Genomic DNA, 17,198 nt, shown 5'->3' with positions numbered 1-17,198 from the left:
AGCTGCTCTTTTCCACTGGGGGTGGTGGGGCACTGGCCCAGGCTGTGCACAGAGGCTGTGCATGCCCCATCCTTGGCAACAGGGCTCTGAGCAGCCTGCTCTGGGGGAAGATTGCTCAGCTTGGAACAAGATGTTTCTTCAGGCTCCCTTCCAAGCCCAACCATTCAGGGACTCCATCATTCCATGGTCTCCACTGTCCACTTCAGATGGAGCCTGGGAACTGTGATGTCACAGCCCACGCTCCAGCTGGAACGTCCAGCGCCCAGCAAAGGGCACAACACAACCCTTGGCCGCTGTGTTGACACGCTCTGCACCTTGCTCCTGCCCTCGCCTTTTACTCCTCTTATCCCCCCGATACCCCGATCATTCCTGACAGCTCCTGAGTGCCTGGATTTCATCATCCAGCCCTGCAGGATGCTCCCATTTGTCCTGAGGGAGGTATGGTGCCATTCCATGGAGGTGGACACCCCCCACCTGCCCGGGTGGGCTGGAGCTCTGTGGGGATGGAGTGGGACAGGGAGCCCACTCTGAGGTTTTGCTACCTCTGCAGGCTGCCCCAGACGGAGAGGAGGAGATGGAGGTGGATACAAAGATTGATATGGATGAGGAGATGGAAATTGACAGAGAAGACTCTGGAGAGGAAGAGATGGACGTGGATGTGGATGAGGAAGAGGAGATGGATGTTGATATGGAAGAGTCCATTGAGGACATGGACATTGATTGAAAAGGTGAGGAAGAGGTCGTGATCTTGGGCTGAAGAGCAATGCCAGCAGCAGGACAGGCAGAGTGGGTCTCCTGCTGCCAGGCTGGGGCTGGGCTGGGTGCTCCCTGCTCAGGGACATTGTACCCAGGGCACTGGATTCTGGTGGCCATCCACAGCCTGTCCTGTGCCTGCTTTGCTCCGCACAAGCTCCATCCCAGACCCAGCCAGGCTCAGTTCTGGTAGCAGAGTCCTGCTGCTGTGCCAGTGTCTGCCAGCCTGGGGGCACATGCAAGAACACTCTGTGCCTGACTGGAGTGACCGTGGCACTTGCTTTTCTTCCAGGAACAGTGGACATCACAGACAGGGACACCTGCAATCAATAAAAGGTTTTTTTCCATTTTCTCAAGCCACGCGTTGGGCGCCACTAACTGTATTTGTCCTGGTTTAGGGCAAGTTTGGGAGATAACCCCCAAAGGGGCTTCTCTACAAAAGCAGATTCAATTGCCCCTCCCCCCTCCAACCAGTTCGGGAGAAAATATCTCCTTGCAGAAAAATGGAAAGAAACCTGTTTATTAAACAATAGAAACCAAATAATATTAAGCAATAAAACTTCTCACTGATCCAAGGAAAGCAAACTCAGAACAGTCCCCTCCCTGGGTTGCAGCTCGGCTCACTCAGTCTCTGATCAGTCTCTCTGGTGCTGGAAATGCTGCTGCCCAGGCCCGGCCAGGGGCCACAGGTGGAGCTGCCGGTGCTCTTCTGGGTGTTCAGTCCAGAGCAGGCTTGAACGGGTCCAAGAAAAAAGGAAAAAATCACAATCCGGAGAACTTCCTTGCCTCAGCTAGCTAAAACTAACTAAAAGCAAGAAAAAGGGAAAAAAGGAGCTCTGTCTGGCTGTCTGTCCATCCGCAGACAACACAGTCCAGGAGCAGGAATGTGGAGGACTGAGAGCAGTCTGAAAACAAACTGCGCGCTTCTTCCCTGCCCTCCTCACTGTTTGGAAGAGAGTCTTAAAGGTGTAAAAATTATTCTTCAGTATAAACAGAACAAGACGATTGGGGATTAAAGCGTCATATAGTCAACCCAGGACATTCCACCCCTTATCCCCATATCGTCACCTTACTACTAAAACTAATATATATTTTAAGTCTACAAACACATACATTATACATCTAATATACAGCTATACACAGACATTGGTGGCAACATTCAGCAAACAGTGATATTTATACATGGTTCTCACCCAACAATCAGATCTCCCTGAGGTACACATCGTGTTCTTCCATCTTTTTGCATTATCCACCATGTGCAACCTGGTCCCTGAGCAAAAACAACCCCGCAAATGGGTTTGTCTGTACTCGAGGCAGGATTGATCCAAACTGTCTTCCCTAACAAACCCCTGACATGTACCACTGGGACTTTGTTTCCATCTATACTGTGCAAAGGCTCATATTGGGCAGGGCCCACTCGGTTAGTAGAGCCTCGGGTATTAACTAACCAGGTGGCCTTTGCCAGATGCTGCTCCCAATTTTTGAAAGATCCCCCACCTAAGGCTTTTAAGGTGCTTTTTAGCAGCCCATTGTACCTTTCCACTTTGCCCGAAGCTGGTGCATGGTAGGGGATACGGTACACGCACTCAATGCCATGTTCTCTGGTCCAGGTGCTGATAAGGCTGTTCTTGAAATGAGTCCCATTGTCTGACTCAATCCTCTCAGGGGTACCATGTCTCCACAGGACTTGCTTTTCAAGACACAGGATGGTGTTACGGGCAGTAGCATGAGGCACAGGGTAGGTCTCCAACCATCCCGTGGTGGCTTCTACCATTGTGAGCACGTAGCGCTTGCCTTGGCGTGTCTGGGGCAGTGTGATGTAGTCAATCTGCCAGGCCTCGCCATACTTGTACTTGGACCACCGCCCACCATACCATAGGGGCTTCACCCTCTTGGCCTGTTTGATGGCAGCACACGTCTCACAGTCGTGGATAACCTGAGAAATACTGTCCATGGTTAAATCCACCCCCCGGTCTCGTGCCCACTTATAGGTGGCATCTCTCTGCCCTGATGACCTGAGGCATCATGGGCCCCTCGAGCTAGGAATAACTCTCCCTTGTGCTCCCAATCTAGGTCTATCTTGGACACGCCTATCTTTGCAGCCTGGTCTGTCTGCTCATTGTTTTTGTGCTCCTCATTGGCTCTACTCTTGGGGACATGGGCATCTACATGGCGGACCTTCACAGGTAGCCTCCCTACCCTGGTAGCGATGTCTTTCCACTCTTCAACAGCCCAAACTGGTTTTCCTCTATGCTGCCAATTAGCCTCTTTCCACCTCTCCAGCCATCCCCACAGAGCGTTGGCTGCCATCCATGAATCAGTGTAGAGGTAGAGCTTTGGCCACCTCTCTCTTTCAGCAATGTCCAGGGCCAGTTGAACAGCTTTGAGTTCAGCAAGTTGGCTTGATCCACCTTCTCCTTCAGTGGCCTCTGCAACCTGTCGTGTGGGGCTCCATACGGCTGCTTTCCACTTCCGATTCATTCCTACCATGCGACAGGAACCATCAGTAAAAAGAGCATATTGTGTTTCTTCCACTGGCAGTTGGTTATATGGAGGAGCTTCTTCAGCACGTGTCACTTCTTGTTCCTCTTCATCAGTGAGACTGAAGTTTTCACCTTCTGGCCAGTTTGTAATTATTTCCAGAATCCCAGGGCAATTCAGCTTTCCAATACGGGCGCGCTGTGTTATGAGAGCAATCCACTTAGTCCATGTAGCACTGGTGGCCTGGTGTGTAGAGGGAACCTTTGCTTTGAACATCCACCCCACTACTGGTAGTCGGGGTGCCAGGAGGAGTTGTGCTTTGGTGCCTATTACCTCTGAGGCAGCTTGGACTCCTTCATAGGCTGCTAAAATTTCCTTCTCTGTTGGAATATGTTTGGCTTCAGACCCTCTTTAGCTTCGACTCCAAAATCTTAGTGGTTAGCCTCGAGTCTCCCCAGGCACCTTCTGCCACAGGCTCCAGGACAAACCATGGTTCCCGGCTGCAGAGTAGAGCACATTCTTCACATCTGGTCCTGTCCTGACTGGGCCAAGGGCTACCGCGTGAGCGATCTCCTGCTTAATCTGGACGAAGGCTTGTTGCTGCTCAGGGCTCCAGCGGAAAATGTTCTTCTTACGGGTGACTAGATAGAGAGGGCTCACGAACTGACTGTACTCAGGAATGTGCATTCTCCAAAAACCTATGGCACCTAGGAAAGCTTGTGTTTCCTTCTTGTTGGATGGTGGAGACATTGCTGTGATCTTGTTGATGACATCAGTGGGAATCTGACGTCGTCCGTCTTGCCACTTCACTCCCAGAAATTGGATCTCTTGAGCAGGTCCCTTGACTTTGCTCTTCTTGATGGCAAAGCCAGCTTTCAGGAGAATCTGGATGATTTTCTCTCCTTTCTCAAACACTTCTGCTGCCATCTTCCCCCATACAATGATGTCATCAATATAGTGCAGATGTTTTGGAGCTTCTCCAGGTGAAGGCAAACTGTGGCCTGCATTCTGCTGCCAGCGGAGTGGAGAAAAATGCATTGGCAATATCAATAGTTGTTGGGAGCTTTGTAACAAGCTAGCTCCGAGCTAAAGGTCACAGTGAGATTAATTTGACTGAGATAGAGAATGAGGGGAGTTGCCATTCCAATTAAACAGTGTCCTTGGCCCACAGATGAAGAAATGCACAGAAACAGGTGGTAAAGCAAAACAGCTTGGGAAAAGTAGTGATAGTTACACCACAACAGCACGTAGATAGCTGATAACTAATTAGCCAATGGTGAGCTGGGATTTTGCACTATGCATGAGCTAATTAAAGGGTGTATAATAATTGGTGATTCGGGAATAAAGACGAGACTTGTAGATCATCATCTGGTGAACGAGTCTTCCTTCTCCATCAAATGGCTGACCCCGATGTGAACCCGTAAGACGACTACGGACGGACACGGCTGCCACGGATCGGGAAGTAGGAGCGGGTCCCTCTGAAGCAAGGGGGGGACGGCAAACGATCCACTGCGAGTTCGCGGCCCTCGGAGCTATAAAGATAGTCCCAGCCTACGTGCTGCTGGAGTCTGAAAGCCTTGCAACAGCGCTGATTAGAAATGGAAAGGCAAGCAGCACATGATTTATTTACTTGCTTTTTAAAAAAGCAGCAGAATAAGGACATAGACTTGCAGAAAGAGCTCCCACAGTTGTTAGCTTACGAGTATGTATGGTGGCGGCGGCATGCTCGGTGCTGGCGGCGGTTACGGGCACCATGGGTCCAGTGACACGCATGGTGACAAAAATTCGCACGGCAGCTGTCCGTAGGGAAAGAGCACAGATCGCGAGGGAAGTGCCAGCCGGGGCCGGGCCAGCCAAGGCGAGACGCGGGGGCCGAATACGCGTCAGCGTCAAGCGCAGTGCCGGTGGTAGCGGCGGCGGACGCGCACCAGTAACGTGAAACCCGAAAGCTGGAGCTGGGAGGGCTTTTTCACTTTTTGCAACCGCACAAAAGCACCAGCGGTGTGGGACATGCTCCCGCAGGCTGCGGGTGTTGGCGCAGAGCCAGGGGGAACCAGCCCGGGCGGAAATCCAGGCAGAGCAGAGCCCAAAGGAGATCACGGCTGCGCGGGTCCGGGCGAGGGCGTTCCTTTCCGCACCCCCGAGGTGGCGCAGGCTGAAGCTGTGCCCAAGCAGGCGGGGACGGGCGTGGGCAGACATTCCTCAGGGCACCGCCCTGTCACAGCTGCCTGGCAATCACAGCAGCCAGCCCATCGCAGCAATTCAAACAAGTGTCTGAGAAAAAACAGGTCAGGAATTTTCTTCAAGATCAGGATGGAAAACTTCTGCAAATTCACACAGTGCTTCATCATGCAGCAGATGTTATACGGGGCATTTCACCCAACTGTTCCACAGGCTTTACAGTTAGTTTCCCAGGTTTTTTTGTAAATGTGTTTGCTTTTCTAATAGTGATTGAGTATTTGGGTTTGATAGCTTTAAGTTTGATGACTTCATTGCCTTTCCCTTGCCTGAGGCGGGAGCAACCTTTTAGGGGGGCAGAGTCTAAGTAAACTTCCTAGTTTCTGTTTGGACTACATGTGAGAAGATTTAAACTGTAATATTTCTGTATACTATAGTCTTTATGGTCTTTGCTCTCTTCTATTCATTAAGAGATGGCATTAGATAAATGGATGTAAATGTGCTAATTGTTTTTGTACTGTCCTTATTTTAAGTGAAATTATTTGTGTTTAAAATTATCTGTCATCTTTCTCAGTTTTGTTTTTAAATATCTATGCAAAGTGTCCAGCTTTACCAGCCTGTTATCCTTCAGTTAATGATTGTTGTCAATCAGTAAGAAATCTCAGTGTAACAAAATGCCAGAGGAACTGCTTTTATTGTAAAAAATTATTCCCAGGGAAACAAAATGTCATGTAAAGATGAAAGTATTAGTAAAGATTCAATTACCCAAGGTGTCTTGGAAGACAGAGCATTTGGAAAAGGTCAATCAGACCCTGTTATGGGGTCATCAGTCGATTCCCCAATGATTCAAAGTTTTAAGAATTATTTATATTAAGTTTATAACCTTTGTTATTTTTAGTTTTTATAAGTAATGCTGTTAGTGATTGTTGTTAATATTACATGAATGCTTAGAAAAGGGGTTGTCTTAACTTCCTTGAACACTTGCTGTTGATAAATTGATTACATTATGTGAATTCTCTGATTTTTGTGATAAGAATTATTATTAAGGTATTGTTGTAGTATTTACAGCCAGCTTTCATGTGTTTTTCTATTTTTTTTGTGTGATCACCTGCAAGACACGTGTCTCTTCAAGATTCTGTCTTTTATTTCCTAACTATTTAGATGTTTCTGAAAGTTTTTATCCAAATTGCCAGTTTTGTGGTTCTTTTAATTATTATTACAGGAATACTCCAGCAGAGAATTCAAGAAGTTTGCTGTGTTTGGAAAATCTCTGTCTTGACAGAAACTTCAGAAAGATTCAATTGTTTGATAGTTTGATTAGTTTGTAACCCTAAGGTTTCTTGTTTATAACAGTTGTTTTTAAAAAGTCCTGTTTAAAAAATGTGTTAAGTGACACTCACCAATTAGAGTTTGGGCTCTGGCCAAGCTCTAGCTCTATTTGGATGGAGTGACTGACAATCAACCCAGATGTTTTCTGCATCAAATAGTATTCAACTTCGTTTGACTTGGCGATTTGACCATCTATGATAGCTGAGCTATTTTCAGAAGGAGTTGGGGGAAACATGAATCCGGACATGATTTCTCCAATTCTCTGTCATTTTAAGGTTTATCAGCTGTCGCAGACTCTGGGATAAAAGTTCAGTGTTGTAGTGTTTAGTAATTTTCTGATCTTGTATGTGTTGTTGATTGTGTGTATTATCTAAATTGATTCCTAATTACTCTTATCTTAACATTTCTCTATGTAACATTGCAAAATAAAACCAGGACCCATTCTTCACCTCCAGGATTTTGAGAAGATTCTTCAGTCCTGCAGGGACGTGGGATTTGTTTGTGTTTTAACAGGTGCAAAGTCCAGATGGATTTCAATGAAGAATGTGTAACTCTATCAAGAGCAAGAGAAACGTTGACCATTCAAAAGCAAAGAAGACAGATATTGGACATGCTGTCTCAAGATGTACAAAGTGTAAATCATGCAGTATTGCAGAATAGAGCAGCAATGTATGCTATAGGGATATTAGGTGTAATAGTATTGCTAATGCTGTATTACCATGCTTGCTTAATTGCGTACAAAGAATAGTGAGTCAGATGATGGGGCGGGCTTGGAAAACAACACTTCTGGCCCAAAAAGAAAATGGGGGAAATGTTGGGAGCTTTGTAACAAGCTAGCTCCGAGCTAAAGGTCACTGTGAGATTAATTTGACCGAGATAGAGAATGAGGGGAGTTGCCATTCCAACTAAACTGTGTCCTTGGCCCACGGATGAAGAAATGCACAGACACAGGTGGTAAAGCCAAACAGCCTGGGAAAGTAGTAAGTAGTTATACCAAAACAGCATGTAGATAGCTGATAACTAATTAGCCAATGGTGAGCTGGGATTTTGCACTATGCATGAGCTAATTAAAAGGTGTATAATAATTGGCGATTCGGGAATAAAGATGAGACTTGTCGATCATCATATGGTGAGCGAGTCTTCCTTCTCCATCAGTTCTGCCCTCTTCCTGATGATGCTGTGCACGGATGGAGCCCTGCCGTGCTTTCAGGATGCTATTCTTGAAAACTTCCAGCATTCCCAGCCCCTGTGCTCTCCATGGATGCCTGCCACGGAATCCCTCTCAGCTGGGTTCAGAGCATCCTCAGACTGGCTCTTCTAAAATCAGGGGTGTTACAGGTTCTGGAGGATTCCCATGCAGAAAGACTTAATTGTACTTGTGATTGGAAATCCAGTTTTGTTTGATCAGCTGCTCTTGCAAAGAATATGTACCAACCCCTGGAATGGTGAAAAGCCACTGAGCAGGAGATGCAGCATGGTGCTTCATTGGGAGGGGCAGGCAGGCCACCCACATTCAGGGCATCCCCTCCATCAGAAGGACATGCATGTTGTCCCTCTCATCCCTCCACCCCACAACCAGGCCTGACATCTCCTCCTCTGGAGCGGAGTTTTTCCTGTTATAACGTCATCTCATGCTTGGTCAGCACGTGAGAAGAGGCTGCAATGGCTTGTGATGCCACCTCCATGCCAAACACAGCTCCACTGTGTGCTGTTCCACTTTCACAGGTTAACTTCCCATCAATTGACCAATCCATTGTTTCTCTCAAGGGTCACATTCCCACCAGTTCATCCATAAGGTTTCCTTCACTGTCTGTTCTTCATTGTCTTGCTGACGTGCACAGCAGCGGATCAAATGTGGCAGGGCCTTAGACACAACTTGGCTCCTGACACACAGGCTCCTTGTGCCACTGCTGGCCTTCCGTGTGCTCAGCAGGATCTGTACCTGCACAGTGTTGTGGAACTGCACCTTCAGCACAGGGACCGTGCCAGCCTGAGCTGCCCTCGTTCCTGTGCACAAAACACGGTGTGTGGAAGAGAACGGCAGCAGGGGCCTGTGTGTCCCAGGGCCCCGGATTTGCGGCGCTTCAGCTCCACGGGGATGCAGCAAAGTGAAGAAGCCAAACCGTTTATTAATGAAATCCAAAAACAAGGGGTGATATGGGAGGGGAAGAGGGAATGGGCAGTGTCTGAGGGCTGGAGGGAGGGAGGTATCTACAGGAAGGGAAGGGCCAGAAGCCATGTGAGCTTCCCACAGGCTCAGCTGTACCAATCATCAGCTGTGCCTGGAGCTCCAGCGGCAATGGGAGATGGTGTCCTGTTCAGTGTCTCCTGGTGCTGTTCTTGGGACACTGGTTCACCGCATCCTGAAGATGGACCTAATTCTTCAGCTCTTCTGGCAAACCGGGCGTGAATATTCAGGTTTCAGTGGGACAGACTAGTGTCTTTCCTTGGGACTGAAATGGCTGGAACAAAGAAGAGAGCCACAGTCAGCACCCACATCTGCATGAATCCTAGGAGACCCTCCTGCCAAGGTGTGCTGCTTTGTGCACCCCAGACATCATGTTTTGGGAGAAGCTGCTGGCAGCTTCCTCCGTGTCTGCTAGGAAACCAATCAGTGGCTGCCTTTGGGAATTGATAATCTGGAAAGCTGTACACAAAAGCCTCTGTGAAAAACACATCTTAAAAACAAAAGAAACTCGGGGAACTTTCTCTTTTCCCTTCTGGCCGACAAAGAGGTAACACTGCTGGCCCAGCCAAGGCCTGGCTGAGGTCCGTGAAGAAGAAGTCAAGCCCTAGATGGGAAAGATGAGGAGATGCCTTTAGTTTTAGGCCAAAATTCTCTTGTAATTCTCCTGTATATGGAGAATGATACTTTTTTCCCTATAACGCATGAAGGTATGGGGAGATGAAAGTGTTCAAATGGTAGGTATTGAGCGAAGACCTCCATGCTAAAGTCAGCAGATGTTAAAGTAGCTGTGATTCTTGGAGAAGTTTCAACAGAGACAGGGAGAAGAGTGATGAAGATCCTGTGCCCCCAGGAACAGAAGATCTCTCTTGCTAGAGATGAAGATGATTTTAGAGAACAAGAACTTTGCTTTTGAACAGCTCATCTTTAAAACAGTAGCCCATAAGTTGACATGCCACATAAACCCAGCTGTGGGAAAAGCTTGTGGAAAATGGGACTGATTTCAGCATTGCACATTTCCCTGGGTGGCTGCTATTCATGGAAATTGAGAGCCACGAGAGAACTGTTTTCTTATGGAAAAGTCTCCATAACATTAATAAGAGGGACTTCTCTCCTTAAGCAAAGAGACAAAAGACTATTGCAGAGGTAGTAAACTGACTCAACATTTTGGTTTGGTCTCTTTACATTGTCAGTGGGAAAGAAAAGGTTGTAGGGGAGGAGAAGTGTTCCGAAGGTTTTCTTCTGACTCTTATTACTCTTTCTTTTAGTTACTCTTAAATTGTTCTTCATACCCTTTTAAAGGCTCGAGCCTGCTTTGGCTTTCTCTTAATTCTATCTCAAAGGGGAAATGAGTAAATACATTCTGGTGAGCGAACTGCTGATTAACCAGAACTGAACCCACCACAGCAACTGGCACATTGGCCAGGAAATCCTAAATTGGCAAAGCAAAACCACTACATCAAGGGTGTCCCACTCAGCTCTTCTATCAGCCAGAAGAGAGGAGGGGCCCACGGGATCAGCCACAAGAGGCTGGCCACGAATCCCCCCAGCAGTGTCCCTGCAATCGCTCTGTGTGCTCTGGCCACGCCATCCCTCATGCACACAAGGAGCGAAGCCCACTGCAGCCGGGACAGGGATGGCAGCTCCCTGCCCGGGCATTGCAGCTCTCCCTGGCAGCCCCGCTGCCAGCCCGCTGCCCTCACTCACCCTGACTGTGGAACTGGAGCTCTTCCCTCTTCCTCGACAGGTAGCGCGCGGCCATCCCTGTGAACACAGAGCCTGTCACGGCGGCAGCGGCACAGCTCCCTGCCAGCGGCGCTGCCAGCGCTGCGGCCACACGCCCTGCTGGCCCGGCAGGGCTCAGCCCGGGCCCTTGCTGCACGCTGCCGCCCAAGGGCACGGCTGCCAGAGGGCGGCAGCAGCGCCCGGGCCAGGCGGGGCTCCACGGCGCCGGGCCCGGATGGCGCTGCCGGGGCAGCGGGCGGGGCTGGGGCCGAGCTGCGGCGGGCCGGGGAGGGAGCCCGGCCTCGTGGCTCACCGATGATCCTGAAGGCCGCCTCTCGCAGGGACTCCTGTGGGCTATCCAGGAACCGCAGGGCCCATTGCATGCGCTCGCTCGCTTGTCTCCTGTCCTCTAGCAGCTGCAGAGAGCAGCAGCAGGGAAGGCTTGGCGCAGGCTCAGCCCCTGTGACGGGCGCTCCCTGCGCCCAGCCCCGGCCTCCCCTGCCCGCACAGCCCTGAGGCGCGGCCAGCAGCCGCTGGCGCCGGGCTCCGCAGGGGGCAGAGGGCCGGCTGCTGCCCGGGGAGCCGCGGGGCCGCCCCGAAGCCCCGCCGCGCCGGGGCTCCATGGGCACCCGGCTCGGGCCCACAGCAGCCTGGAGAAGAGCCCGCACGGCCTCTGGGTGCAGCAGCGGGCAGGGGCACAGCTGCCAGCCCCGCACACTGAGCACCGCGCTCAGGGGCCTTCTCCAGGCTGAGCCTGGGGCTTCCAGGCCCTCCTTACCAGGCACTCATCAATTTTCAATGGCTGCTCTGTCTTCAGAACCCTCTGGAGATCCGTCTTCTCCAAGAAGCCAGCCGCACAATACAGCGTTTTCATAGAGGCCTGGAGAGCAGCAGAGAGCCAGAGATAGCCCCACAGCCCAGGGCACCGGACTCACATCCCTGTGCCAGGGCCTGGAGGAGGCTGCAGCCCACCAGGCACCGGGCAGGAGGCTGCCGAGCCCCCTGCCAGAGATCCACCAGCATCACACAAAACCTCACCTCTGCCACATGCTGGTTCTCCTCATGGCAGTACAAGAAGAGTGGGAGCAGGCTCTGGCTCACAATTCTCTTCAGGGGCTTTTTACCCTCTTCCATTACCAATTCCATCACCTTGCAGAAGAGGGAAATGGAGAGCAGCTGCAGATGGCTGTTGTCCTGGAGGAAAGAAGGAGAAAAAGGCCTAAGTATCACATATCCAGTACTCCTGGGCAAAGGCCTGAATATCCAGAGAGCACAAAATTTCTGGCCAGCGGCCAGTGCCCATGGCTGGGGCCACAGAGCCTTACACGGTCAAAGAGTGGCAGGAGTGCCTCAGCTAGCTTTGGGGCAGAAGTGCTGGATATCATGAGATGTTTTTTCTGGAGCATCTTCTTCAACAGAGAGAGGGACATGCTGACCACCTGTCCATCTGCATCACCCAGCAGCTCCAGAAGTCTTCGAGACACGCTGCGTATAGGTCTGGCCTGTGTGGAACACTAGGCTGAGCTGGGAGGCCATGGACGGCTGCACCGCCAACAGCGCCCGGGCATTGCGACCCCAGCCTGCTGCTGCAGGGCCCACAGGCCAAAGGCCTGACCCAAAGCACTGGGGCAGGTGAGGCAGGAGAGCTGGGAGCAGCTGCCTCAGCTGCTGAAGCCCTGCCAGCCCATGGGGCTGCTTTCCCCAGCGCAGCTTCAGCCGCTGCCCCTTCTCACCATCGAGGGATCCTTGCTGAGCACCACAAGGCCTCTGAGTGCCAGGCGACGCCTCTCCCTGCACTTGCTGTGCAGGCAACTTGACATGATCTTCAGGACAGTGTGAGCACATTTACTCAAGTCCAGGCACTCGAGGACCTGAAAGGCACAGGCAGTGATGGGGGACCCGGCCAGCAGCAGCCCGGAACCGCACAGGGCTGGGCCCAGGCAGCAGCACAGGGCATGGGCACCGTCCCAGGCAGCTGTGGCTACGAGAGGGCAGAGAGCTGGGAGGCAGCTCAGCGATGCAGTGCTGGCCACCAGGCTCACCTCCACAAGGAATGCCAGGAAGGGCAGATCCCACCTTGGCTTTTCACAGCTGAGCACGAGGAGAAGGCGGTATGCAACATGGGAACACATGGAGGTCAAGACATGGCACATCTCCCTGGAAGGGGGAAAAAGGCACCAAGACCCTGAGGTGGGGGGACCAAACCTCTGCCAGGACTGACTCACAGAGGTCTGGTCTTTCCCCAGCATCCCTGGAGGGGATGTGAGCGCTGTGGGAGGTGGCCCCTTCGGGGCACCCTCCTCTCCCAGCCTTTTCCAGTCTCCTTGGCTGTCCCTCGGTGACAAGGCCCTCTGGCCCCTGACCACAGGGACTGTGTGGGGCACCCGGGCACAGGGCAGAAATGCTGAGGGCAGTGTGGAGGAGAAGGGGGTCTCACCTGGCCAGCAGACCCACGGCATAGTGCTGGGTGTGAGCAGTCAGCAGCGTGTCCCAGCCACACTTACGCTCCATATCCATCACCTCCTGGTCACACTGCAGTCGGTAGAGCAGAGCCTTCATGGCCTGCACTGCAAACCTGTGTGCAGAGCAAAGCCCAGGTCACACTGGGAGCACTGGCACTGGCCACAAGGGCATGGGAAGGACAGGAGCACTGGGACCTGTTGGGCCTGCAGGGAAGGCGATTTTCCTCCTGGCATGCTCTCCAGAAGTTTTCAACTTCCTCTGGTGGCATCTGCTGTGTGGTGATGACAACGTGGAAGAGCAGAGCCGTAAACAGAGGGTAGAAAGAATGAATCCTTGTCTCATGGTACAGAGGCACCTGGACAATCACCCAGATCACCAGAGTTGCCTGCAAGAGAAGCAGCCCAAAACGGAGCTCAGTGCCGAGGTGTCCTTGGGGCAGGGCCCAGGGGCAGATGCAGGGGGAGCAGTGGGCCTGGTGGCCCCTGAGCCTGGCCCTAGCCCAGGTTTCAGCCCAGTGACTGAGGCAGGGAGAGGATGGAGAGCTGCTGGAGAGGCATCCGGGGGCTGAGAAGAGACCAGTTCCAGAAACTCACAGCCAGGGCAAAAACATCCTGATTGTCCCCATCGGAGGTGCACATTTTGCTCAGAGGCCAATCCTCCATTACACGGACCAGTGCTGGCAGCACTTTCTCCATTGTTAGTCTTGATGAAGCAATGGCTCTCCACATCATTGCAGCAGCTCTGTGGGATCAGGGCTCTGTGTCAGGGGTGTCTCAGTCACAGTACCATGCCCTGTGCAGCTGTGGGGGCACAGGTGACAGAGCCCCGGTGCCCTGAGGGGCAGGGAGGGAGCATTGGCAGCAGGCTGGGCAAAGAGAGGGGCCCGAGGGTCCTGGAGCTCTCTGCCTGTCTGGCAGAGCCCATTGGACGGGCTGTGATGGGCCACGGGCCCTAAAGGCTGGTGAGCCCTGAGCTCTCAAGGCACATGGGCCCCGTACCTGTCACACGTTGGGGCACAGCGCAGGAGGGTCAGCACCACATCAACAGGATGTTCTTCAGCCAGCCTCACAATGTCAATTTTCAGCCTGGCATCCACAGTGTCATGGGACAGCAGCCTCTGGTGGATGTTCCTTACAATGGCTGGCACCTGGAGGACACCTGGGGGAAACTTGGAGCGCTCTTCAAGGGAGCAACTTCCCCAGCTTCCCTTCCCGCCACACTGTGCTGGCCTCAAAGGCTGAGGGGCCCCAGTGATCACGGCTTGAGGGGGCACAAAGTCCTGGGAGGCCTCCAGGCCTGATCCCAGCCTGCTTAGCTGCTCCTGAGACGAAAAACAAGGGTCCCTGAAATACTCTGGTATTAATTCCTCGATCAGAGTTGGAGTGGGCGTGGTGTCAGAATTTGCGGTGGCTTCAGTCTCTCCAGTGTTGGCATTTGTCATGGCCACGTCCTCAGTCACTGCCTTGTCTCCGTTTGCTGTGTCCTCATTCATTATGGTGTCAGAGTCTTGAAAGTGCTCAGCTGAATCCAGGCTGACATCAGGCTCTGCCTGGAGCTCGGTCAGCCCCGAGTCAGGCTCGGCTGGGCCCTCAGCTGCACTGGTCCCGGTCTCTCTGCGCTGAACTCGCAGAAACTTCCGGAACATCTGCAGGACAGGGAAGCCAGAGATGCTGCATGGCATTCTCCAAGCGTAGTGCTCGGCTGAGCAGGGACAGCAGGCCCAGCCCATGGATGGGATGGCTGCAGGTACCTGCGCTGTTCTGTGGAAGCGGCCACGGCTGGATTGCTGCTCTTGTGTGCGCTCCACGGCTGCATCTGGCAAAGAGCGAGCACAGCCAGAGCTGAGGGGCTGCGGGAGAGGCCGGAGAACACAGCCCAGCCCTGCGCTCCCCAGGCAGGGACAGCCCCGGGGTGCCCCAGGGAGATGGAGCACAGCCACTGTGGGGTGTCTGCCTGGGCCCTCTTCCGTCCTGTCCATGGGCATGGCCCCAGGGGATGGGATGGGATGGGATGGGATGGGATGGGATGGGATGGGATGGGATGGGATGGGATGGGATGGGATGGGATGGGCCCACACTGGCTGCAGCCATCAGCCCTGTGGCCCAGCTCTGACACTCACCATCCTGCAGTGTCTGGATCTTCTCCGGCTCTTCAGGCTGTTCTGCTGGGGCAGCTCCAGGGCCTTTGTTTTTTTTCCCCCTGAGCACTTTGAACAAGCCAAGGAATCTGCCTGCCATGTCAGAGTCTGGCCTAGAGGGCACCTTAAATAGAGGTTCCTCAGGATATTGCCAAGTCAACAAGTCTTGCAGTTGCTGAAAGCACCAGCAAGAGAGAAGCCTCAGGAAGGCAGCAGGACAGCAAGCAGCAAGACCTGCACTTTGTTCTTGAGGACTCCTGCCAAAATCACAGGAGACTCCTCAACAACGATTCAGGTCACCAAATCCCGCGGTCTGGCCTGGAGTGCACAGGCCACAGGGATAGATGTCTTGGAAAAGATCCGAGTCACCAAATGCCACAGTCTGGCCGCAAGGCCAGCTGCAGGAACAGCGTCTGGAAAATGCTCCGGGTCAGACACGAACGAGTGCGCTGTGTGGGGGCTCCTCACAGCACCGCTCTGTCCCGTCCTGTCCCGTCGCCTGCTCTGTGCGCTGTGCCGTGCTCTTGTCACCCCCAGCTCCTATGTCACCACGTGTCACAAAGGACACACTCCTCCATTCCATGCCACCGTGACCGTGCTGCAGTGTGTCACAAAGGAACCTTGCACACACTGCCGCCTGCCCTGGGGCCGCCCCCAGCCCACCCAAAGTGGCCCAGGTTGGAAGGAATCCCTGGCCCCAAGTGTCTAAGGCAGCCCGACAGGATCTTTAGGAAGGGCTCAGCCCATCAGCAAACGCTGCCCTGCTCTGCGGGCTCAGGGCAGCAGAAGGAGCCCCCAGGGCTGCCGAGGCAGCCGCGCTGGCAAGGGCACGGGGCCTTCCAGGGAAGCTGGCACGGCCTCCTTGGGACACGTCCCGGCTGCTGGCCATCCTAAACCCGCGGCTGTGCCAGGCACAGGGAACGTGTGGGCCAGGGCACCAATGCTGCTCTGAGCCCTGGGGCCCGGGCAGCGCTGCCATCAGCAGGTGTGGCAGAGTCCCCGCCCAAGCAGAGCTGCCACCCCCCGAGCCCTGGCAGTGCTGCTGCCCCTCTCCTGCCCCAGAGACCTGTGCCCCGGGGGGCTTGTGTGCCACAGGGAGCCAAAGCCCACGTGCACTGGGGGCTGTGCTCCTCCCTGCAGGGGCTGTTGGCAGGAGCGCCTGGAGCACTGCTGCAACACTTGGTGTCTGGGAGAAGGCAGAGGCTGTTAGTCATGATTTTTTTCATAGAAGGGATTGCAGTGTGAAAAACAAGGTTCACTCTCCTGTAAAAAAATTAGAAAATGTAATAAAGTACAATAGGAGAGAATAAAGCAAATATTTTTGACTGGATGCCTTTTGCCATTCAGCCTAGACTATCCCAGCTATTTTGAAAACACTCTTTGTATACCATTTCTATTGCATCTGCCTGTTACATATTCACAAACAATTATGCATGTTGAACTTTTCTCCAAACCAGTTTCCATGTTTCAAGAACTGTTTAGCATGGCTCCTCCTCATGTCTGCCTTTTTAGAGCATGCGTATTCCTTGTTTGTGCTTTTAGTCCATTCTTATCATCACCTCCATTTACGGGCTTTTGTGGATACTGACAGCCTGGTCAGTGAGAAGGCCACATAAACATTCCCAGGAATTGTTCTGGGGAGTTTTGAAAAGGCTGAGAGAAAGAATGAAAACAATCTTGCGGCTGGTGTTTTGAACAGTTGTTTTCTCATAAGATGGTTACCAAAGGGCATCTTCTTAATTAGCCAGTGGTGACGGGGTGTTGATTAAATGACCAGTCAGGTCCAGCTGTATTGGAACAGTGTATAAAAAGGAATGGCTTTCTAATAAACTCAGCATTAACCTGCTGAAGAGAGTTAATGTGTCACTTCACTTCGGTTCCTGACTCAACGGTGACAGGTTTTGGTCCACATTTTCTTCAGACCGTGAGTGCTGATAGTTGACATAT

At 52.5% G+C, this 17,198-nt stretch overlaps 1 protein-coding gene and 1 long non-coding RNA gene across 3 annotated transcripts; one reads left to right on the top strand and one right to left on the bottom strand.

The window, feature by feature from the left end:
* Nucleotides 1-289: 289 nt before the first annotated feature.
* On the top strand, nucleotides 290-7,845 carry LOC135287712 (uncharacterized). Of its 2 annotated transcripts, none has more exons than XR_010351266.1 (3): nucleotides 290-438; nucleotides 551-728; nucleotides 7,255-7,845. It is a non-coding gene; the product is annotated as an uncharacterized LOC135287712 (long non-coding RNA). The 2 variants fall into 2 exon arrangements; XR_010351267.1 differs by lacking the exon at nucleotides 7,255-7,845 and adding an exon at nucleotides 1,046-2,011.
* A 1,005-nt stretch (nucleotides 7,846-8,850) lies between these two features.
* On the bottom strand, nucleotides 8,851-14,795 carry LOC135287549 (maestro heat-like repeat-containing protein family member 6). The gene is made up of 12 exons (XM_064400842.1): nucleotides 14,113-14,795; nucleotides 13,708-13,855; nucleotides 13,309-13,499; nucleotides 13,089-13,226; nucleotides 12,694-12,808; nucleotides 12,385-12,522; nucleotides 11,977-12,153; nucleotides 11,690-11,845; nucleotides 11,430-11,531; nucleotides 10,965-11,067; nucleotides 10,634-10,690; nucleotides 8,851-9,203 (listed from the first exon to the last, which is right to left on the bottom strand). Exons 1-12 carry the CDS (start codon nucleotides 14,793-14,795, stop codon nucleotides 9,163-9,165), a joined length of 2,049 nt encoding a protein of 682 aa, XP_064256912.1. The 3' UTR covers nucleotides 8,851-9,162.
* Between the last annotated feature and the right edge of the window lie 2,403 nt (nucleotides 14,796-17,198).

This window comes from Passer domesticus, chromosome 30, assembly GCF_036417665.1.
Source record: "Passer domesticus isolate bPasDom1 chromosome 30, bPasDom1.hap1, whole genome shotgun sequence".
Taxonomy (NCBI): Eukaryota; Metazoa; Chordata; class Aves; order Passeriformes; family Passeridae; genus Passer; species Passer domesticus.
This window is presented reverse-complemented; position numbering and strand designations above follow the sequence as displayed.

Excerpts from the sequence above, each read along its gene's own strand:
- LOC135287549 (XM_064400842.1), bottom strand. The coding sequence starts at position 14,795 with ATGCCATGCAGCATCTCTGGCTTCCCTGTCCTGCAGATGTTCCGGAAG. Across the intron at positions 13,500-13,707 it reads AGGATGTTTTTGCCCTGGCT|GCAACTCTGGTGATCTGGGT; the intron begins GTGAGTTTCTGG and ends CTTCTCTTGCAG. Across the intron at positions 13,227-13,308 it reads CTTCCCTGCAGGCCCAACAG|GTTTGCAGTGCAGGCCATGA; the intron begins GTCCCAGTGCTC and ends CTCTGCACACAG.